Source organism: Fusarium solani (genome assembly GCF_023522795.1).
Source record: "Fusarium solani strain SB1 chromosome Unknown bctg00000006, whole genome shotgun sequence".
NCBI classification, from domain to species: Eukaryota; Fungi; Ascomycota; class Sordariomycetes; order Hypocreales; family Nectriaceae; genus Fusarium; species Fusarium solani.
In genome coordinates this window covers 2,100,843-2,122,805 of record NW_027072151.1, presented here as the reverse complement: position 1 = coordinate 2,122,805, position 21,963 = coordinate 2,100,843, and the positions used below count along the sequence as shown (strand labels likewise).

The 21,963-nt window shown below is 54.5% G+C and overlaps 7 protein-coding genes across 7 annotated transcripts; 3 read left to right on the top strand and 4 right to left on the bottom strand.

The window, feature by feature from the left end:
• Positions 1–13: 13 nt before the first annotated feature.
• On the top strand, positions 14–1,182 carry MRS44_010386 (uncharacterized protein; the record flags this gene model as incomplete). Its single annotated transcript, XM_046281256.2, has 2 exons — positions 14–23; positions 80–1,182. 2 exons carry the CDS (start codon positions 14–16, stop codon positions 1,180–1,182), a joined length of 1,113 nt encoding a protein of 370 aa, XP_046131169.1.
• Positions 1,183–1,209: 27 nt separating this feature from the next.
• MRS44_010385 (uncharacterized protein) lies at positions 1,210–2,196 on the bottom strand (the record flags this gene model as incomplete). Its single annotated transcript, XM_046269847.2, has 1 exon — positions 1,210–2,196. The coding sequence occupies one exon, from the start codon at positions 2,194–2,196 to the stop codon at positions 1,210–1,212; it is 987 nt and encodes a 328-aa protein (XP_046131170.2).
• A 396-nt stretch (positions 2,197–2,592) lies between these two features.
• MRS44_010384 (uncharacterized protein) lies at positions 2,593–4,187 on the bottom strand (the record flags this gene model as incomplete). Its single annotated transcript, XM_065620099.1, has 7 exons — positions 2,593–2,687; positions 2,740–3,120; positions 3,191–3,290; positions 3,341–3,367; positions 3,435–3,934; positions 3,992–4,111; positions 4,166–4,187. 7 exons carry the CDS (start codon positions 4,185–4,187, stop codon positions 2,593–2,595), a joined length of 1,245 nt encoding a protein of 414 aa, XP_065476288.1.
• Positions 4,188–5,560: 1,373 nt separating this feature from the next.
• MRS44_010383 (uncharacterized protein) lies at positions 5,561–7,654 on the bottom strand (the record flags this gene model as incomplete). Its single annotated transcript, XM_065620098.1, has 5 exons — positions 5,561–5,976; positions 6,042–6,378; positions 6,434–6,574; positions 6,694–7,467; positions 7,595–7,654. The coding sequence occupies 5 exons, from the start codon at positions 7,652–7,654 to the stop codon at positions 5,561–5,563; spliced, it is 1,728 nt and encodes a 575-aa protein (XP_065476287.1).
• A 3,396-nt stretch (positions 7,655–11,050) lies between these two features.
• On the top strand, positions 11,051–11,971 carry MRS44_010382 (uncharacterized protein; the record flags this gene model as incomplete). Its single annotated transcript, XM_046269849.2, has 3 exons — positions 11,051–11,183; positions 11,255–11,767; positions 11,820–11,971. 3 exons carry the CDS (start codon positions 11,051–11,053, stop codon positions 11,969–11,971), a joined length of 798 nt encoding a protein of 265 aa, XP_046131173.1.
• A 1,235-nt stretch (positions 11,972–13,206) lies between these two features.
• On the bottom strand, positions 13,207–17,189 carry MRS44_010381 (uncharacterized protein; the record flags this gene model as incomplete). The annotated part of the gene is made up of 5 exons (XM_046271036.2): positions 13,207–13,234; positions 13,405–13,675; positions 13,746–13,962; positions 14,018–16,309; positions 16,374–17,189. The coding sequence occupies 5 exons, from the start codon at positions 17,187–17,189 to the stop codon at positions 13,207–13,209; spliced, it is 3,624 nt and encodes a 1,207-aa protein (XP_046131175.2).
• Positions 17,190–21,042: 3,853 nt separating this feature from the next.
• Positions 21,043–21,646, top strand: MRS44_010380 (uncharacterized protein; the record flags this gene model as incomplete). The annotated part of the gene is made up of 2 exons (XM_065620097.1): positions 21,043–21,179; positions 21,235–21,646. The coding sequence occupies 2 exons, from the start codon at positions 21,043–21,045 to the stop codon at positions 21,644–21,646; spliced, it is 549 nt and encodes a 182-aa protein (XP_065476286.1).
• Positions 21,647–21,963: the final 317 nt, after the last annotated feature.

Below are 21,963 nucleotides of genomic sequence, written 5' to 3'. Positions count from 1 at the left end.
AGCGACTGTCATCATGTCACACAGTACGTTCGATTCCCGCCTTCACCTCGGACCCCCCATTCGACTAACCATACAAAAGGCAAACGAAACACCTCTCGCCCCGTCTTCACCTCGCACGAGCGCGCCCTCGCGAAATCCCACTGGGCGTCGTCCTCAGCCCGTCTCCATCGCGACTCGTTCCTCCCCTTTGGCTCTTGCGGCCTCTGCCTCAACATCGCCCGCGATCCCGTATCCTGCCGTCGCGGCGACATCTTCTGTCGCGAGTGCGCCCTTTCAAACATCCTCACACAGAAAAAGGACATCAAGCGCGCCGACAAGGCCCGCGCCGCGGCAGAGGAGGAGGCTGCGAAACTTAGAGCGCTCGAGGACGAGCAGGATCGCGAGCGCGCCGTCGCGGATTTCGAATTGACGCAAGCTGGACTGGACAGAAAGAGCAAGGGACCCGTGGCGAAAACGGACGATGCGACTACAGATGCTACAAGTGGCGAGAATGCATTAGCTCTCGTAGGGACGAAGCGCAAGTTCGAGCTTGATCAAGATGAGCTGGATCGCATTGCACGAGAGGACAAAGTCAAGGCGAGAAAGGCAATTGATGATGAAAAGGTGTGCTTTAACAGATTTATCCCCATGCCGCTATCTCTGATTAACAAATGGTTTCTAATACAGGCCGCTAAACCTACGCTCCCTTCCTTCTGGACTCCATCACTCACTCCAGATGCCCAAACAAGTAAACTCCCTCCTGTCGTCAAGAAGGCCAAGACCGTACCGACTTGCCCGGCATCATCGCCAGACGACACCCACTCGATAACCATGCAAAACCTCATTACAATCAATTTCAACGAGGAGGAGATCTCGACCGGCAAGCAGAGAACGTGCCCTTCATGTCGCAAGATGCTCACCAACGCCTCCAACCCCATGATGGCTAAACAATGTGGGCACGTAATGTGCCACAACTGTGTCAAGCAGTTCATGCTCCCGTCCACCAAGAAGTCGTCTTCAGAGGACGACCCGCCCCTGACCTGTTACGTCTGCGACGTGCCTCTGACTTCCAAGTCCCAGAAACATGAAGTAGCCAAGGGCTCCTTGATTCCCGGCCTGGTGGCCCTTCGGTCCGAAGGAACAGGCTTCTCGGCTCGAGGAGCCAGCACCGTGGAGAAGTCGAGTGTTGCCTTCCAATGCTAGTCCATGTCAGACCCAGTCGAGAATCCATCACTTCATCCGCAGTCTTCGTTGCCGTAGGTGAGGTAGCAGTACCATGAACCACACCCGAACGACAAACCTATGAATGACCCCTTTGGTGAGCATTGTTAGGCCATGGCTGAAGAAACTCTTGAGGAGCTCGGCGCGAAGCCCCGCGTACAATGCCTGCAGGCCCTCGGTTTTGATGATGCGAAGGATGACCCCAAATATGCTCTGGTCCAGGAACTCAACCATCCTTCTTAGGATCCGTTTCGTTTTTGACTTCGCCTCTTGTCCTTTCTCATCCTGCTCTGCCAGGTCGATCAAGCCGCTCGCCATCTGTAGCCGTGTCTTGCCCGTCTGGAAAGGATAGGTGACGGCGGTGGCGGCCGCCTTGCTCGTGGCAGCAATCAAGAAGGCGATCCATGCAATGGGGAAATCTTCTTCCTCGAGCGCTGGGATAATGCGCGCCGCAAGTCGCCGATTGACAAAGAAAGTGATGCTGGGGTTGAGTGTAAGAACCAGGGTAGCTGAATAGCCAGACCACAAGCCAAGCAGCCCGCCCTCTTGTCTCATTTCGGTCAGGATCTCTTTAAGCGACTGCTCGTCCCCCAACATCTGCTTTCGAGTGACCACGTTGGAGATGGGAGTGGTTAGAGCTCGGGCGCAGGCGCCCGCAACAGCGCCAATAGCAAGTTCCTCGAGAACTTTCGGCGTCCGGTCTCGTCGACGTAGGTAGTTGTAGAACCCAAAGAATAGAAAGCTGTCCACGATAGACTTGGCCACGCTCGTCCCCAGACCGCTGTATAGGGCCTTGGTCCCTCCTTCGTTTGCCGCGATCCCTTTGAAGGCGGCAATGATTCCATCGTAGTCGCCGGTAGTGTCTGCAGTCTTGCGTTGCGCTTTGAGTCGAGTCGTTATCAGATCGAGTGGGTAGAGCGACGAGGTCGATATAGCTGTCCCGATGGAGCCTGAAACGGCATGGCCAAGGGCATTGAGGGCCTGTTTGGATGACATCGCAACGGCGCACGCTGTCTCGAGTGTTTGATCAGTGATGGACCAATGTCGTTATTTCTTCCAAGGGCACACGCGGTCGCGTGCGTGATGAGAACCAGCGATCGCGAGCTGCATGGCGAGTTGCAAGGGTGGTCGGCTCGCCGCCATTTGAGTACGACGTCATAGTCTAGCGCCAATCTGACCGCACCTCGGCGCCGCCCATTCTGGACTCGCATGTGACGTTTGTCCGAGGTATGGAAAAAAGACGACTTGAGAGACAAACGAAGATGCCTAAATGTCAATATAGGTCTAGATAAGCCTTTGATAGAGCTATGATGAGTCGTCTGCTCTGGTTGTTCGAAGTATGAATCCAAGCTTGAAACCAGCGAAGCTCTCCCGGTGGGGACATGCAGTCGATTATCCTGTCTGGCGATCGTCGTCCTGCTCGATGCTTTCCAGGATATGGTCCACTTCATCGTCGAAAAGATCATAGCTCGAGCTTTGGGGCCCTTCTGGAAGTGACTGTGCGCTGAGATTGGCTTATCTTCAGACCCTATGCCCTACTCGAGACAGAGGCCTGCCGTTGGGGAGTAAACGTTGCCGATGTTCGTGCCCCGAATCCCACAACTCCTAGGTCCAGCTCCCCTGGAGCGTCCTCACTCTCCTGCAGTCCAGGATGGCCCTCGGGGAGTTTTTGCGCACCGAAGCCACTCACGGCGAAGATGTTGGTTCTGCCACCATTCGTAGCCATCTGAAGCTGTTCGTGCAGCCTGGCAAGCTGGTACTGACGTTTGATCGGCGCGAAGGTGGGCTGCGGAATCACGGGCTGGGGTTTCCAAGTAGCCAGAGCGCCCATCACGGCGGATGTTTCCTCATCCGAGTCGACAGGACCGTTATTTGCGTCATCCTCGTCCTCTATGGGAGCATTGGCGTCGAGTGCTGCCTCTGGATAGGGGAAAGGAGCAACGGTTAGCCGCGTCTTTAGATGGCTAGCTAGGAGCTGACGGGGACTCACTTTGCTGTTTTGCTTGGTTCTTCTTCTGGTAGGCAGCAAGAAGCATATCGTATGGTAGAGATCTGCCAGCAACAGCACGTTTGGCGCCCATACTGTGACTCTTGCACGTCAGAGATCTCGCGCAAGGCTGCCCGTTGGGTAATATAACACCACATTGTCGCTCCACATCCACGGGGCCTGGTGTACATGGTTAGCTGATCCTCCAAAAATGTTTCGCAGAATGCTTGCCTTTTGGTTTAGGAACCTTGGCCTTAGGCTCGTCCTTCTTCTTCTTCGTCTTAGGCCCCTTATCTGGATCGCCATCGGCCTTCCGTTTCTTGCCCTTCTTGTCGTCGTCAGGCTTCTTCCCGGCAGCCTTCTTGGCGGTTTTGCTTCCAGTGGCCTTCTTTTCAGCTGAGATTCCGTCTTCGTCGCTGTCATCGTCGCCTTTCCCTTCACCATTCTCCTCGTCCTCCTTGCGTGCTTCCTCTTGTCTTGCGGCCTCCTTTGCCCTTTCTCTGGCCTCGCGCGCCTCCTTCTTCTTTTGCGCCTTTTCCTTTTTCACTCGGAGGCACTGCGCAATGTGTGCTTTTGCCGCCGTCTTTAGGACGCTCTTCTTACAGTGTTTGCATTGTTGGAGGTCGGGGTTATCTTCGAGGGGTCGGCCGGTCGCAAACGTTTCGTGCGCAGTTTCGTCGAGTTGGTTCACAACAGGGCCTGGCGAAGGCGCTCCTGTAGGTGAAGAGTTGCCGTTCTTTTTCTTATCTTTGGCTCAATTAGCTCCTTGTGTCCTAAGAGTTTAGAGGTGGCATCGGGTAATACCTTCCGCAACACTACCGTCCCTCCAGTTTCCAGGCTTGCTGTGTTTGGGCGGGAGCTTCTTTAGCTTGACGACTCCATTCTTCTTCTTCTTCGACGCAACCTTGATCGTGCCGTCCTCGCCTATATGATGCGCTTAGCATTACTTCGTCACGCGCCTGTGGCAAGTCGCGTTACCTTTGCGAGCGTCAGACCCCATACTGGGCAGGGAGCGATATACTGAAGTTGTTGGACTTTGAGAGATGAGGATGAGTCGATCCGGGAGAGTTTGCAGTTGGATATAATGATGATCGAGAAACGTGAGATGTCCTCGGGATGGTCGTTGCGATAAGGCTATGTGTTGAAGTGGAGTTGACTGTGACACGGCAGCCTTGCGGAAGCGGCTGCAAGTAATGCACGTGCTAACCCTGCGGGCCGCACTATTTCTCCGGGGGTCTAGTCAGGTCCCACTGGACGTCTGGGGAAACAAGCCTTTTCTGGGTATTTAATGGTGATTGTTAAGAGAGATATACCACGTTTGCTGCTGCTGGTTTTGGAGATTTTGCGAGGGAATATTTTATCTCTTGCGATGGGGTTTAGCCAACTCGGAAGAAGGTTTGCTGAGACCATCGCAACCCCATCATGTGGGATGAGCTTATACTGGTGCCTGGCATTTCCTCGACCCGCGTGCCTATTTACAATTTACAACCTTATTGATACTATTACGGCATAATTTGTAGCGGCTGCAAACCTTGTTAATGAGTTCTTGTGTTGTTAAAACTTTAGGATAAGCTTTAGTTGTACTGCTGCTGTGCTATTTCTGTTGAGTTGCTCTCCTAGGCCATCATCAAGCCTTTCGATCAAGAGGACAATACCAATTTGATACTGTGTTCTTATGCCGTGAATGGGTATTGTTTGTTTCCCATCTGCTTGCTTAGGTACCTAGTTTGGACACTTACATGGTTGGTGAACTCGTCAAGTATGAACCCCACATGCATTGCAGGACTGTCGCGTTTGCAATCCATCTTGACCGTGCCTAAGACCCATCGGGCTTGCTCGAGGCAAGTACTCGGTCGCAATCCATTTTATACAGTCCTTTTTGTGGCGATTGATCAAAAATTTATCGCTTGAAGCATCACAGCTATGAGCCGTGGTGGCCATGTCTCGTCTTTTTTTATTTTCCTATATACCCTTCGTCATGTCATAAAGATGATATTCGACAATGAGGATTTACTAAATGCAGCCTCATTCATACTGATGCCAAGTAACCGAGCCAATATGCTAAAATTCATGCCAAAAGATGACCCGATGAAGCTAGTAGCGGAGTTGCAGTAACCCAACAAATGAAGATAGTATTGTGCCGACATCCTGTCAAACCAGGCCATAACAGGCCGTGTCCCAAACAACTTAACGCCTGAGAAAGCACATAACACTCTAAACGTCGCCGACTGTGGTACAGCTTCCAGCTTCACGACCCTCACGGAAGCTCCTGATGCCCATGCCTGCCTGAACCACCATCCCCAACCCCCAAAAAATCACCCAGAATATGCGCCAGATCTTGCACCCAAAAACCCTCAGCCGATACCATGCCCTTTACCTGACCCCCTTTGCCCTGCCTTTATTCAAATCATTTTCTGTTTTTACCTTGACCGAGTCTCGATGTGATCTCATAGAGTCCATCATGCACTTGGCATGGAGGATGCCCAGATCGCTCCAAATGCACTCCATCACCCCAATAGCCCAATCCCAATATGTATCCAAAGAGCCAGGGCCACAAGCAGCAGCCTGTAGGTGGAAAAGAACGATCGGAAGACCAGCCGAACCTGAGCCTGCTCCTCCCATATTCTCCACTGGTATCGCGAATTTGTCGGTAAGGAGGGGGTGTCGCCAGTGTGTTGGTGTGCTGATAAGAGTATCTCGGGCCAGGAGCCGAACTACCTCGAGCCGGTTTTTGTATTCGGATGTCGTGACCAACGATGAACTAGATAACGGGTGACTGGTAATAAAGTCTGCAATGATCCGGTTGAGCAAGGTCCTCGCCCAGCGGTAGTGACCCCACATTCGGGCGACAAACATATCGAAGTAGATGTGATATTCGCCCTCGAAAACTGCGGCAGGGGGAGATCGTCTGTTTTCTCGGTGCGAAATCGCCATGTTGGTCCGAGTTTGCGGTCCCATTCCGCAAATGCGGCGTCGATGTCCAAAAGCTGCTTCAGCGTCGAGGTTGTATGTGGCCGACCATCGCTGAGAACATATGTCTGAATATGTGTCGATAGTTCGATAAAGCGGCAAATCAACATGCCTAGGTCGGCAGCTGGGCGATCGGGGGGGTCAAGAAGAGCATAACTGAACGTAATCCACTCATAGAACGGAACAGGCAGAGGAGTAGCCGACATTTGCGCGGGGATGAACTGTGGAGGATTTATCAGTCGAGCGTTCGAGAAGTGTTGCGTAGATGCAACTCACAAGGCAATAGCACATCTGTAACATAGCCCGAATACCAAGGGAGGCTACTTCCGGTATAGGTAGCCATCTCCGTAGCAGAGCAACACCTCCCATCACATGAGCATGTACGTGGGCGATGTTCTGGTTTGCTCCCTTCACCAACTGCACAAGGCGGTTAGTCAATGACTTGATGATAGAGAAAGCACTAGGAGAAAGTGAAAGAATATCAAGCTAACCATGGGGGAGGAAGATGAAGAAAATTCAGGGGTGAGGGCACACACCTCGAACATGGCAAGCATGACGACGGAGCGCATAGTAACCTCAAAGTCCGGCGTCACCGAAGTCTGGATGAGGCGACCGGTCTGCTTCAGGGCCATTCCATATCTCTGGCGAGCCGTCGTCATCAGATTGTGGTCACCCCTGAGATTCGACAAGCTGGCGAGACCAACAGCGGCCATGACATCCTGTACTGCGGGGTCCCATAGCCATTCGGTAGAAGAAAGGTCGCCTGGGGTCTTAGGTTCGTCAGGGTGGCCGATGAGATAGCGGTTGATGTAGAACTGGACTCCCTGTTCTTCGAGGCTCGGGTCGACGGGAGTTGGAAGGCGTGGCGGTGGCACAACGGCGACTGGCTGTGCTGCGGAGGTTGAAGAGGAGGTTTGGTGATATGAGTTCGGTGATGGAGGAGTTGGTGGTGACGTTTGATGGCTAACGAGTGACGAAGGAGAAGTTGACCAATATGCGGTGGATGAAGCGCTGGAAGATATCGCCGATGAGGGAGCTGAGTATGGTGCCAGCTTGGTATTAGTCGATGTGGAACACGACAGGGTCGGAACAGAAGAAGCGGCAGACGCAGAAGTTGATGCGCTAGATGAAGCTGAAGAGCTGGACGAAGCTTGCGAAGTCATTTCTGAGCCAGATTCGCCAACACCCCATTGCGCGTGTGCCTTTTGCATCACCTTGCTGCTCTCATCGCGAAACATGAGAGACAGCTGGTCGCGATATCCCGGACACCTCTTGCCGACGCGGATGCATTGTGAGCATTCCGGTTTTACCTTATCACACTGAATTATGAACACTGGTCAGCCAAGAAATAGAAGGGTTGTGAGAGAGAGTTGTCGGCGTTGAGGCTGATAGTTGTCATGCGACTGCCTTTGGCGCGATTCAACCGCGACAACGTACCTTGATGCGTCGCGTGCGACAGTTTTGGCAGCCCTGGGAGGCTTTCCCACAGTACACCATGGTGACCCGGGGTTTTGCGGACAACGACGGCGCCCTGCCGAGAGGTGGACGCCGGCGATCGTCGGTAGAACCGGAGCGGTGAGGTCGGACACACGGAGGAAGCGGAACCGGCGGGGAAACAACAAGCGGAAGGACTAAGAACCCACGATTCCGAATGCAGACAAGACCCGTAGCGTCGGGAGCGCAAGAGCACCTCTTCAATCAGTCTCCACGGTGAGAAATCCCAGCTGCTGGACGAGTTGAAAGATGGCGTGTTCGGCTTTGTCCGCTGTGATTTTGGGAGGCGCGCGTCCTGTCAGGCTTAAAACAAGAGGGGCGGCGAATCGTATCGTGAGCCCGCTGAGTGGTCTTGCTGACTGAATGGCCGTCGAGGCGAAGGTCGAAGGATCCGACGCAGGCAGAGAGTGAAATTCAGGAGGCCGAAGAACCATTAAAAGAGGCTGCGCCCATCACGAGGAGCCTACGCGATCGAGCGCGCGCAGTTGGAGACCTCGTCCTCGTTGCGACGAACGCCGCCTCAGCCCGCCAGCCACTCACCTTGGGCTCAGACCCAGTCGCTCACAGCGCCTGTGATTGACCCTGCAGCTCACTTCCTCCAGGTGATGGCTAACGTCGATGCACCCAACGTCCTGGCTAGCGGGATGTGTGCGATGGGTCCTCCTCCCGTTCCCGTTGCACTTGCTTGGCCTTCGACCTGCCCGCAGCCCGTTTGGCCGTTGTCGGTACGCTCCCGGATCAATCGCTCTCGCTCTCCGTGCAAGCCCGTAATGTTTCCGTCTTTGTTGCGGGGCCCCAGGCGTAAGGGGAGGTATGTAAAGAAGAGGTGCACGGAGTATGTGGCTATGTGTGGTTTATTATTCGGCACATGTGAGTGAGTCTCGCCTCGCCTCGCCTAGGTCGCCTGTGATTGCGAAGACGCCGAGTCAAGCAAGGGAGCGCACAGGGCCTGGTCTCGTCCAGGTCCAGCTGCGAGCGAATGCGGAGAAGCGAATGGGAGGGCGGGTGATGGTAATCAAAGCGAAGCAGCGGAGAAGGTGCAGTCGCAGAGTAGCAGCAGAGGCCGGAAAGGCAAAGGCGCCTCTGAACATGTATAAATTCCAGACGTGGATGCAGGGTCAGGAATGCGCAAAAGGTGAAAGTCGCAGGCCAGACGGAGACGGAGTCGGAAGCCAGGAGGTGCTCGGACTGGCAGTAGACCCGGAGTGACACAGGCACCGCGTCCTCGGAGATGGAGTCCCGCACACCGGCGCAAGCTATGGATGGTATTTGTTTATTTATGTACTGTGTCTATTCTAGACCCCGTCAGCACCAGTGTATGAAGGTGAAGTCGGTGTGAAGGCTGACGATCTCTAACTTGTCACGTCCCATCATGACATCCATCGTCCACTAGCATTGACAATCAAAGATGCCAAACCGCACGGATGTCGATACCGAGACCGCAGGCCGATCCGAGCCTAGAAAAAATCTGCCAGGCTGCTTAAAACTAGACCTTGCGGATACGAACGGAGGAGCTCCTATTCGCACATGAAATACCTGAGGTGGTGAGGGGGGATGATGTTGGGCGGGACCTGGATGACAGGGACTGCCTGGCCACCAAGACTCGGGAGTGGACATTCTGAGCCATGGAGAATAGGAGGCGGCAGCGGGAGCAAGAGACTACACGAAAAGCACAAGGCGTGAGAGATAGGGGTCAACGAGACTGGTTAAAGTGATATATCACAGCCCCAACAAGAGTTCAAGCCTTGATTGTAACATGGTGGCAGAGGCTCAAGAGTCAAGGCGACCTCAAAAGTCAAGGTGAACGAAGTAACCCAACAGGGGTCAGGGCCTTTGATAGCATTCTTATTCCGTGGCCGAAGTCGGGATCTCCTCTTTAATTGTTGATACGGTGAGCGTCCAAGTGCTGACAAGATAAGTATGAGATACGTCCGTGAGATGAGTACCAAACTTGCGGTTCAGATGCCCCAGCCCATATAACCTGAAAAAGACCTCACAGGCCTCTAGTCATCACCTGGCTTAATATTGACCAACACATCAGATGGTCTGGTATCCAGCTTACACGTATGCTTTCTCTTGGCACCACGTTCTAGTCCGCCCAAGCGCAGTCGACGATGGTGTTGATGTGGCTTCTAGAACCAAGTCGACATTAGCATCGCATGTCCCTCTCGCTGCCCTACTACCTACCCTAAAAACAACCTTCCAACGGGGAAGCAAGCTGATGTGCATTCCCGCCCTCCTCCTGGGGGCCAAGAGCCGGGACTCGGCCGAGCAGGCTCTACATGGCTGCTCGCCGCTAACACTGACCACGCTCGCTGATTCGCAAGTGTACGAACGCGTTTGATTGACGACCTGGCGGAACGAGACACGTTAACCGTCTCTGGCTAGATGACGTTCGAGAGCCAATCTCTCTGGCACTGTCGCACGTGGAAGCGGAACATTTCGCCCTGGAATCGATTCATCGGCGGGTAGAGCCAAGAAGCGTCCTGTGCAGGTCGAGGGTAGGTGAGAAGTGTGTATCACGACATGCGCAAATCATGGTATTGCGCATTTCTCTTCTGCTCTGACCCTATTGGAATACCTAAAGATGACTCCCTTTATTCTCTAGTGTTACAGACCATGCTTTTTTCACACACAACGAAAATTACAGTGCTGTGCAGTCCGTAGTATATCTCTGTGATGCTCAACTCAAACCGGTCCCATATGTCGATGACGTTGTTGACGTATCTCGGTCTACCCCAGATCTTTGTGCCCACCTTGGCATGCCGGCTTTGCTGACCTTGCACCAGAACCAAGCATTTCAGCCGCCGTCTCCAACACGGGCATGGCCTTGCTTTTCGGTTCTCGGTGGAGGGTGGCGTAACGTCATACCCTTTTTATGGAACCGCACTTTACATCATCCATCCAACACGAATAGCTGGGGAACCTCCAGGACGCGACGGCTCATCGTGCCAGGACCCTGTTGCGTCTGTCGGCCGCGGCGTCATAATCTGTGCCGCCACATACGGGATGATGTTTGTCCTACCCAGCTCTGCCTTGAAGAGGCCCGAATAGCTGTTGAACCGGCATGTGCCGTGTACTGTAGAGCACAGCTGTACAGTAGCTACACTACCCCTCGCACCAACATCCAAGCCAGCAGGCCTGACGACGTCAGCGCTTGTGAAACCTCCCTTCCTCGATTGTCCTCGACTGTAGATCATTCGAGCTGCATTTAAAATTCAGCTATTCCCGTGATCTTCTCTTCATTCCCATACCACTTCAATTCCTTTTTTTATACCCCAGTACGCACTCGATTTGAAACCAGGAAGCTCCCACCTTCACCACGCAAGATACCCCGCCAACTTACACAACAATCCGTCTGATACCCAAATTCCTTTATAATTCACCATCAAATACACCATGGAGACCATCAGCAACGCCGCCGCTGCCGCCGCCAAGGCTGTTTGGGGAGAGAACCAGCCCCAGAAGGAGCCCGTCTCTGGAGTCCAGGGTGACACCGCCAAGGGTGAGCCCTACGACGCCGGTAACCTGGGTAAGTTGTCTACTCTTAACACTCCCTAGGCCCCGACCCTTGAAAGACCACCTCGCTAACACCCATTCAAGACACCCCTGCCCAGGAAAAGGTAGAGCAAAACTACAACGAACGGACCCTCGGCCAGGAGGCTTCTGCCCCCAAGACCGCCAGAGTTGAGACACCCTCCGGAGAGGCTGCTGCATTTGGCGCCCAGTCCAAGGATGCCCGGGACACCTCCGCTGGGCAGAACGACACTCGCAACCCAGAGCGCGTGGGCCTAGAGAAGGAGAAGAACACCGACCTCGAGGATGTCGACAACACTTCAGAGGGTAACACCGCTAAGCTGGGTGAGGGTCCCGGTCCCCGCCCTGTTGAAGTCGTCGCCAAGGAGAAGGGGGGCGATGCCGGCCGAGAAAGACCCCAGGAAGGCTTCTCCGAAGCGCCCCGTGAGATCGGCTCCGAGGGTGCTGCTGCTACTTCTTCATCCAAGTCCGAGAACCAGCCCGACCCTGCCCAGGATGAATATGTCCATGCCACTGGCTTCGCTGCTGACGGTGGAGACTTTGACGCCACCAAGCCTGGTGCTGGACGAGAGGCTGACCGTACGTTGACTTCTACCCATGTTTGCTTGATAACTGTCTAACTCTTTCCTAGGCCTCATGGAGGAGAAGGGTGCCCACCTTGGCGAGGAGTCCTCTTCCGGCTCGCACTCGCGTAAATCTCACGAGAAGCACTCTCACGATGACAAGCACAAGGACAAGCCCAGCCTGGGCGAGCGCATCAAGGCCAAGCTCCACAAGCACTAAACGAGGAACACAGGGTTATGAGAGAAGCAGACATGTTGTAATGACGAGAATGATATCCCACACGGCCTCTTTGTGTATTGCCCTCAGGTTGTTCGCTGTTGATAACCCGGGCCGTGTACATGTAGTTTTACCCACGTTTTAGTTTGAAACCACTCTTTCGAGGTGGTATTGTTCAATGAAGGCTGAGGCACAGGCTGCCTCCTGATTATTCAAAACACCAACACTCGAGATCACTGAGTCATGTGCCATAACTCTGCTGATGCAGGAAATATTACTCCCCTAATGCAGCTGCTGGAACATCTCGCTTCGCCTCTCGTCACCTTCAGGTTATGCCCAACAGGGCTTGTCGTCCCACCCCGTTGCAACCCCGAGACGGCACAGCGGGCCTGCACGTTCGGGTCGGGGACTGGGGGCAGCATGGATCGAAGCTGGGGTATGGGGTTTCGAGCAAGGGCAATGTTGCATGTTTGTTTCTTCTCAGCCCGGCAGAAGAATCATTAATCCTCAGATAGGTAGTATCATCCGGCTCCATGCGCCATTTCGCCAACCTTTACCCACCCATCCACACTATCTTGTGTATGTCTTCGCAGTCGAGGCGTCCTCCGCTCTCCTAGATGCTTGCTTGCTTCCATCATATCGTATCATTCGACCTTCTCCTAGATCCGTTCAGGTATATTCAATCCTCGTGCGGCCAGCGTACATCGTCCCATTGTCACCATCGGCCACCACTAAGTTTTCCCCTTCCTCCCGTCAATGTTGGACTCGCCTCCTGTGTTGGAGCTCCCCCTTTCCCCTAACGGGCTCATTTCCAGTCCTGTTAGTGTGGCTTCCGAGTGTCCACAACCTCATGCCTGAACATGTCGATAAGCCAGGTCATCGAGTAGAGACCACGATCAGAGTTGCCCCCATCAGTCTCGTTGACACTCCCCACTTCAATGTCCCCACGCTCTAGAACCCCTGCTGCCAACATCTACCACACCAACTTCCACGGGCCGTCTCCCGACCAAGTTTCGCTGCGTTGTGCCGCTTCGCGCTCTATCGGGATGTGGGCGGCGCTGCTCACAGCGATGTGCGCCGTGTGCTGTAGCCAATCTCGTCCATCGCTGGTTGTCAGGATCGCGGCTAGGATCACAATCCCACCCATCCCGGCTTGTTTCCGATCCATTTCCAAGGTATCGTAGCGTGGATAGATGCGGTTGCATCGACGTCTCGGAACAGTTGCAAGGGGGCACTGCTTATAGGAAGCCAGACTCGGCAAGAACCCTGCAAATCAACAACAAGTCAAGTAAGCATTTGTCTCTCTTCATCTTTACCAGGGTCTCCAGGTAACTACTCCTGAAGAGACCTCCGACGCGGAGCCAGCCAGAACGGCTTATCAGAAAAAAGAAGGCACCCCTCCATACGACGCGGGAGTATTCCGCAGTTCAACATACCTCACAATCTTCTCATCCTCTCGCTCACGAGGCTCGACTTGTAGACTCTTGTCATACATCTCGTGCACATCACCAGCTGCCTGCATGTTGTTCAAGATGTAGTCTTGCAGCTCAGGCACCGGCTGCAGTGAGTATCCCACGTTCTGGTACTGCTGAATGTCTCGGATGACCTCAGCAGTCTTAGCACGTTTGGCAAAGTTAATGAGGTTAGTCTTCTTGATGATGGATGGAATACCATCCTCAATAAAGGTCAGGTCGGTTAGATAGACACCTTTGTTGGTTGTGAGCATTGTGATCTATCATTTGCATCCATAGCAAAGGGGGGGGGGGGGGGTCCATACCGAAGAAAGGGATACAGGGGGGGTTGGCCGCATGGAGCGCTTCTCGGTACTCGCCGAAGTTCTTGGTGCTTGCCATGACTCTCCGCATCGACTCCAAGGTGGTGTGCGTACGCTGGGGCACTTGATCCCATGTACGCTTGAGACGAGCAATGGGTGCGGTACCCAAGGCCGAGATGATGGAGGTTAGTGTGGAGAAGTTGTTGAGCGCACGGCAACGCTGCCTGTGTGTTAGCTTTGTTCCAAGGGGCTCGCTTGCATTCTGCACCACTTACATCGGCAACAGACACGAAGTGCTTGATAACAACCACTCGCTTCTTGACGTCCATCTGTGCTAGGATCATCTCGGCAACCCAGTTGGTCATTTGGTTCGAGTGGAGGATGAGGGCCTTGACGTTGGGGGCCAGATCAGGTTCGCCTTCGCCGATCTTCTTTTGCCAGGTCTTGTTCAAGCACTCAGTGGCCTTGATCTTGCCGTAGAGTCGTGATTCGACTATTGTGAGCTGTCGGGCGAATTCCACCACATCGATATCCAGGAACTTGAGCTTCTTCATGTTCTTTGGCATGATTGGAGTGGGGGTGTTTTGGTTCACAGTCTGGATCATCCTTCGAGCTCCAGCCTCCTTGCCGCTTAATCTCTGATCCAGGACTGCCATCAGAGGTGCCGATCCAGGGGTCTCTGTTGATTTGACGGTATCCTTTGCAAATGTGTAAACGTCCCGGATAAGCTGTTTGGACTCCTCGTTGTATTCTTCCATCCAGAAGTTGTCGAACCAACTCTTGAGGATATTGACCACTCTGAAACGGATGAGTTTCTGCTTTCGGTCTCTCCATATCTCGTAGTCCGCTTGTGTCAGGCCTTCGGGTGGTTGAATTCCAAATCGTTTTACGAGGAGCTCGAAAAGTTCTCGAGCAGAAGTGAAAGAACGGTAGGTGAGGAGGAAGGTGTTGTTGAAGTTCGAGTCAAGCTTGTCATGGCGGGTGAGCTGCTCAACAAGGGCAAGTAGAGAGCCTCCCTTGACGGTAGGCGGCGAGGTCTTGGCATCCCAAGATACTTCATGCTCGAAGTCGAGGAGTAAGAATTCTGGTGTATCCTCTGTGACTGGAACTTGGGGTGAAGGATCTTCGCCAAAGATCTTCTTGACCTTCGAGTAGTCGCCCTTGCGGAAGTTGCCTGGCGCAGGATCTCCTTCGGTGAATGACTGTGATGAAACCAGTGCTGGTCTCACTGGAGCAGTCCTTGACTCTGTTCGTTGGTGTGGGCGGTCGTATGGCATCGTCTCACCTCTTTGTAGAGGTGCCCGGGTGAAAGGTTCCTCGTGAGGCCGTTGGTCCATTTGATGCTGTTGCATATTAATCTGAACTTGTTCAGATAGAAGTTGTAGAGAGAATCCGATATGTGAGGAGTTTGTTTCCAGTGCTCGTGCGCATGATCGAACATATTCCAGGCGGTTTTCCATCGCTTCACCTCGAACCTCAGTCCATTCATCGGCCAGGGGACCAGCAACGGCTTGGCATCCCAGGATAAGGTCAGAAATGTTGTCATAGAGGCTCTGCTTATGGGTGCCAAAATCGGACAGTTGAGGTGTCTGGAAGCTGTTCCCCAAGGATGACAGATCAATGGACTCAATCATGGCAACCCATTGCCTAAAAGTCTCCAGCACTCTGCCACCTGCAAAACAGACGTTGTTCCCAATCACTTCGTGTCTGTAGGGGGTGATGATCTTTTCTGGCACAACGAGGCTCTTGTCGAGTTCGCGGATGCTGGATACGAGAATGCGCTTCTGTTCATCAAGTCGTTCAAGCAACTTGTTGTCCAAGATAGCTGTTGGCTCCACAACGCCCTCATCGTCCTCGAGGAAGTTGGCGGTTATCTCGTCTCGAGGGCCTAGTCCGTTGTTTTGCCAGCTGCCACCAGTCGTACTGCCAATGACAAAACCAGGGAAGAGACGAGGAATCTCCTCGCCGCGTTGTTGTCGAGCGACTTCCACGTAACTGAACACACCCAGAAGGACACCGTCGGCTTCCTGTAGACATTTCTGGATGGACTCGGCATTGGGCCAGTCGGCGGCAGCAATGTGGGAGGAGATAACGAGCTTCGAGAACTTGGACATCATATCCCGGAAGTGAGGGTAGAGGGCCTTATTTGTTGAGATGATGGATGGTTGACCGGAGTGATTATCGGTGGTTCCAGAGCCAGCGGCCAGGAGTAGTCGTAGGTGATCGGAAATATCCTCGGCTCTTGCTACATATTCTGAGCGATTATTGTTGGTGATGGCCTCACGATACCTGTCGATGGCACGCCTCATGTTGGAAACAAGAAGAGTCCAGCTGAGCGAAGGTGTAGATCCGTCATCGAAGAATGAGCGAGGAACGGTGGCTGTCGTTGGAAGATTATAGGTAGTGCTAGTGAACGAGGTAGCTGAAGCAATGTTTGGAACCTGGCCGGCAGCAAGATGGCCGTTCGGCGAGGTGCCATTTCTTGGCCGACCAATGGGTGATGCGCCATTGATAGAGTCCATGGATGTTGAAGGCGACAGAGCACCGAACGAGGCACGATTCCGGTGCTGCAAGACAAGTGTTAGCGGCTATATCAACTACGGACGAGGAATATATGTGTTGTTTAAGCACCTTTGAGCGTCGTGCAAGCCTCGAGGAGTCGCCTTCGGCTTCAGACGCTGAAGTCAGCGACTCGTCGTCTTCGTCCTGAGTCAAGCCGCGCGCCATCATCTCAGGGGGCGGCCTCGTCTTATCGGGGATGTTAACGTTCATTCGGTCTCGCGGGCCGGTCTCGTTTGCGGAAACAGGGGACTCGAGGGGCAGTTCCATGCTGCGATCACCCGTCATCATGTTGTAGTAGAACAGGCGGCCATCGGGTGTGGCCTGCGGAATCCAGAAGTCGGCTCTCGAGCTGTCGCCTCCATCGGTGCCCTCGAACGGAAGGCCGACGGGCATATCCTGTTCAGAGTCGTCGTCTTGTTCGTAGTTGTCGTCGTAAATTTCAGCGTCTTCGGCGTCATCCTCAACGTTCTCGAGAGCGCCGTTGTGGGCGGCGTCGGGCAGGTCGTCTGGGCTCGTGATGATCTGACAGTAGTTGCTAGGAAACCAGCCTCGAACGCCGTTGATGACACCATCCCACCAGCCGCTCTCGAGCTGGGTGATGACCTGGATGACATCGCCTTCGTGGAAACTGAGACTGGTGCGGTCGTCGGCCTCGTAGTCGTAAAGGGCGCGAACGTACATGGTCCCCATAGGGGCGGTACCGACGATGCCGTTCATGACGCCCCAGGCGGGATCAGCCCGAGTCGAGGAAGAGTGTTGATCGGAGGCTTGAACGGAGGCAGGCGTGATGCGCGCGGACGCGGACGGAGAGTCGCCGGAGGGGTCGTGGATAGTGCGCGAAGAGTGGATACTTGGCGGCACGGCGGCGGTCTGTATCTTGAGCATGTCGGGTTGCGGCGGCCAAGCTCACCTCAGGACATGGTCAAAAGCGGCAGGCCTATCGCTGATCCAAGGATGCCGAGTTTGACGATAGCAATTCGTAGCACGGCAAAGATGGCGCAGCAGCATACCACGAGGCTCGTCTCGTCAGGAGTCGCAGGAGACGCGGGAAGTCGCAGGCTCGCTTGGAAGGCACAGAGAGGAGGACGAGAATCCAGGGGGGGTTAGAGGGGCGACCACGCTGGGATCAGGCCTGAATGCGTGTGGTGGGCGAGGGGCTGAGAGGAGGAGGGCGGCGGCGGGCGGTTGGCTGAGACCAGACCAGAATGGACTGAGCAGGTCGGCCGTAGTCGTCAAGGCGCTGCTGCAAAAAGACGGTATAGAAGAGGCAGAGAAAGGCCAGTCAAGGCTACCGCGAGCAGAGGACGATTTGCTGGAGGGCCTACTGGAGAGGCATTGACTTGGCCTCTGGAGATCCGAAGCGGACAGCTCTGGGGTTGCTCAGGCCGTCGTGCGTCGTCTCGGAGCCAGGAAAGGGGAGTTGGAGCTTGTTGTTGCGAGTGTTGAAGTTGATGTGGGAGCAACGGACCCGATCAGAAACTAAGGAGGGGTTCTATTCCGCAGCATCTACCTATGGACACCCATCCATACCCAGCAGCGCGGATGGACACTAACAGCCCAGCTCAGGTTCAGCGACACGACAGGACGGGACAGAGGCATTCAGCACTCCACTCCATGAATTTCTCCACTGGAAAATTACCACCTCGCGCCCCGATGAAACCTTTCCTGTCCCTGGATGGACTCTTTTTGGTAACCGGTCGAGTTTCCAAATTTACTACGTACAAAAGTATGAGTGAGGGATCAGCAGCTTGGAGTTTGTGGTGACGCTTCATTGCGCTGGCGGTTGGATCATCCAGATATGACTGGCTCCCAGAAGCTGGAAAGCTAATCGTCGTCAGTCAGCCCAAAGCGTACATCAATCAATACTTCAAGACTCCGACTGCTCCAGGACCGACCAGGTGTCAGTGCTCGTCTCTTCTTGTTATCGAGATTAGACTTGCTGTTTCTGAACCACGGTCCCGACGGCTTGAGGTCGCTTCGCTACCAGGATAACAGAAAATTAGAGGGGATAGCGGAGTTACAACCAGAGGTGGTATCAGAGAGTTACAAACTCCCTGAGCGAGGTATGGTATGCACCTCAAGGTCATTGCTTGCGCTCGGAACCTCAAACACACAGACCACGGGTGGCCATGATTAAGGAGGCGGGGGAGCGGTGCAGAGGACCGCCGATCGCTCGCCTTTCTTCTCTTCTTCTTGAGCTGCTCAGGTCTTTATAATTCGCAGAGCGAGTGACCTGCAGACTGCAAGTAATAATGCACCGACAAGTCCATTGTCCAGCCAGCGGCCTCAAGTGACGTGCTGTTGCTTGTCGTGCCCATCGTTCATCGCGATGATGTGCGATTCCCGCAGCCCCTCCACCACCACGTCCGCTTCCACGTCCATGCTCTCCTGATTCCTTGCTCAATCCGGACGGACCCTGCGATGAGTCAGCATCCCAATAGATCCATGACCGGGAATCTTCCGCGGACGGTGCAATTTACGCCGTAATGCCATGGCGACCAAGTCGCTAACGAGCACCTAACGGGAGGACGTTGCTGTCAGCCTTGTCTCTGCTAATCTCCTGATAGGCGCTCCGTGTCGAGACCACTGGGCCCCTTGTCCTCCCAATCTCGCACTCATCTCCCCGTTTTCTGGACGGACTGGTTGCCTGAGGTTGTGGTCTCGTAACCCGCTTTCCCCACTCTATCGGAGGGCCAACCAGCCTGACCTCCCAGTGTTGACACTGTGCCAGTCGTTTTCCCTTTCCTCTCATTCCCGGTGTGGCTCCCCTGTTCCATTGTGCGTCGAATTTGCCCAGGACGCGCAGTTCGATCAAGACTGTTGAGGCCACGGTACGATTAAAACCCAGCTGCGCGCATAAGCTTTGGATCCCAGGGTTGCATCCCGTTGACCGCTTTACGCTTGGCCAGGAGTCGGTATTACGAGAAGGCTGGAGAGAAAACAGTAGCAACTCAAAAAAGACAGAAATCAAAAGAGCAGGAGAAAAAGGACGCCAGTGAATGCACTCCACCATCCATCGTCTTGACACCACGTGGAGCACGCCCCAAACCATGGCTCCCTACTCCGGGAGAGTGCCGCGGACCCGCCCGCTATAGCATCAAGATGGACTAGCCCCGTTGGCGTGGATCATCTAAAAGTCAACCAGCGAGGCGAGCTCGTAACCTTGGTTCTACAAACGCAAGGGTCGGAGAGGAATTTGCCCTGGAGCGTCGCTTCAAACTCCTTCCAAACCTTCACACACTCAAGATACCGTTGGAAGAAGCGCAGCATGCATCGTCCCGACCCGGCCCGCTCTCCTGGAGCTAATTCCGATTACCAGTTGCGGACAGATAAATGTCTCGCCCGTTGATGCGCGTCTTTGTCGTCAACAGTGCAGGCATAATCATGTGGTTTTCATGCTCCCCCACAAGCTCGGCCCTCGGGTGTTATCTCACTGCAGATGGATAGAAGCCCCTCATTGCCCTCCCTCCTCGAGACGACGACATCCCCCTCCATTTCTCGCCGGGTGGATTTCGCTGTTGGATCCTTTCGGGCGCCAGTGCCGTCCGACCGTTGCGGGGTACGGCAGCATCAGAAGGACAAATAGGTTGCAGATCCGAGGGGGCCGGACGCCTTGGAGGGGCTCCAGTAGCGCATCTCCCAGGTTTCCATTCTTCCACAGCGAGATGAACCCTTCTAGCTCGCAATCCGTCGCCCTGGAGCTGACGACTGAGATGGACGTTCGGTTGTGCTCCTCGACCAGCGTTACCAAAGCTGCCATTCCTCTGGTTCTCTTGCGCTGTGGCTTGCCCCCTGGCGTTGTGGATACGAGAATGGATCACTCAAGACGCAGCCCTCAGCAAATACGGCAGAAACGGAGCTCATCTCTCACCGTATCTCAGCTTGTCGGTCAGAAGTGAGGCCGAACGGAGGAGTGCCATTGTCCTGGAATGGACCCGTCAATGATCGCTTCTGCTCCTGTCGATCCCGCGGGCTAGATTTATCGTTCATGCCATGGCAGCTTCAATGACGGAGTCATACATATGTATTTTTCCCGTTGTGGGACCCGTTTGCACCTCCAGTGCTTGCCACACACTCTAGTCGCTTTTGCAATCTTTGATTCATCCCTTGCTCCCCTCGGGGAGATATCATTTCCATCGAGAACCCCTATCTCGTGGGAAACGGAACGACCGATAATGGGCGATTGGTGTCTCCCTGGATTGCAAAGAATGTTCACCCAGGGGGAAATGATCTGTACTTGGCCTCCTCTGGCCCGTAGGACATGGCTCATCCGTGTCTGTTTTCGTTGCTTTGGTTGGATGAAGCGATGTTCCAGAACTGTATGCATGGGTGCCACGGACTGATAGATCGAACCTTGGTGGCTACGGCACATGAAAAAGCTGAAAAGTCCAAGTGTTCCATCCACAGTGATATACCCATAGGCTGGTGATATAAAAAGGTCGATGAAATTACCCCGATTCTGGAGATTAAAGTGACCCAAGGTCGGTCTAAGCGGCGAGCCGTGTCGATGTGGAACCTGACACTATGCGCGCTCCATCAGTAGACGCAAGTGATACGCCGCAAGCCGCGAACGCGTACAGTGCATATTGTGCCGGCAGACAGGGTGACCCAACGCGAGGCCGGCCGGACAGTCTCACCAGTCTCCCCGTGTAGCCCGTCCCCACCAGGATAGACGTGCTTGACCGGGGAGATTCGCATCAAGTGGGCCGCGGGATGCAAGGCGCGCTCACGACTGGCCATGATCCAAGGCCTTGCGCCGGTGCTCTGGGAACGGGATCTCTTGACAGGCGGCCGTGTCATGACGCTACACCTGAATTGCGCTGGTGGTGGAGGAGGGAGGAGAGCAGTGCTGGGAGTTCGAGGCCGCACAGCAGGGTAGGGTGCGAGGTTGCAAGGCCAGAGCAAGAACAAAGCTCCCCTCACCAGACAGGCCCGGTGATGTATTGCTGGAGCTTTCTGGAGCTTCCCCGCCTGATCGCAACAAGCCTGACCTCGAAGATTTGACGATTTTCCGATCACGTTCCCAAGATCTGGCTGCTTCTGGATTCTGGGCCGATGCGCGGCGGCAGGATACCGGTTCTCGTCTCGCCTCTTGCTGTGTCATCGTGGTGGCCAACGATTATGTGCGGTGTCTCGTGCCTCGTTCCTGCCCTCTGGTCCTCCACGCTCCTTGGTTTGGCTCCCACCCCTGCCTCATTGCTGACTGCTCGCTGGTTGTTTCGTGGCCTCGCGCACCCCCTGGTCTCTTGGTTGCCCTTGCCATGAGCCCCGGCTTCTCTCGTCCCGTGGACTCTCTGGACCGTGGATTTGTGGGCCGTGGGCCTCGGACCGCCAGCCTTTAAGGCGGACTCGACGGATCACGGTGGAGAGCCGTTCCCTGTCCGTCCGGCCAGGTACCTCGACACCGACATTGACTCCGACTTTTGCTGGCCGTCACCGACTCAAAGACTCGCAGAGAGTCTACATTTTGCCCTTGACCGACGATTTTGCGAATGGGACGGCGCCTGCAACTTTGCGTTAGGGCCTGCAAGAACAAGCAAAACCGCTTCCCCGTCCGGACCCTCATCGGCGGGCATGGTCTCCATCGTGTCCACTGAAGGAGGAAAGAAATCGCAAAGAAAGCAAAAAAGGCGGAGTCAGGGCTTGTGCCGGGTGCAGG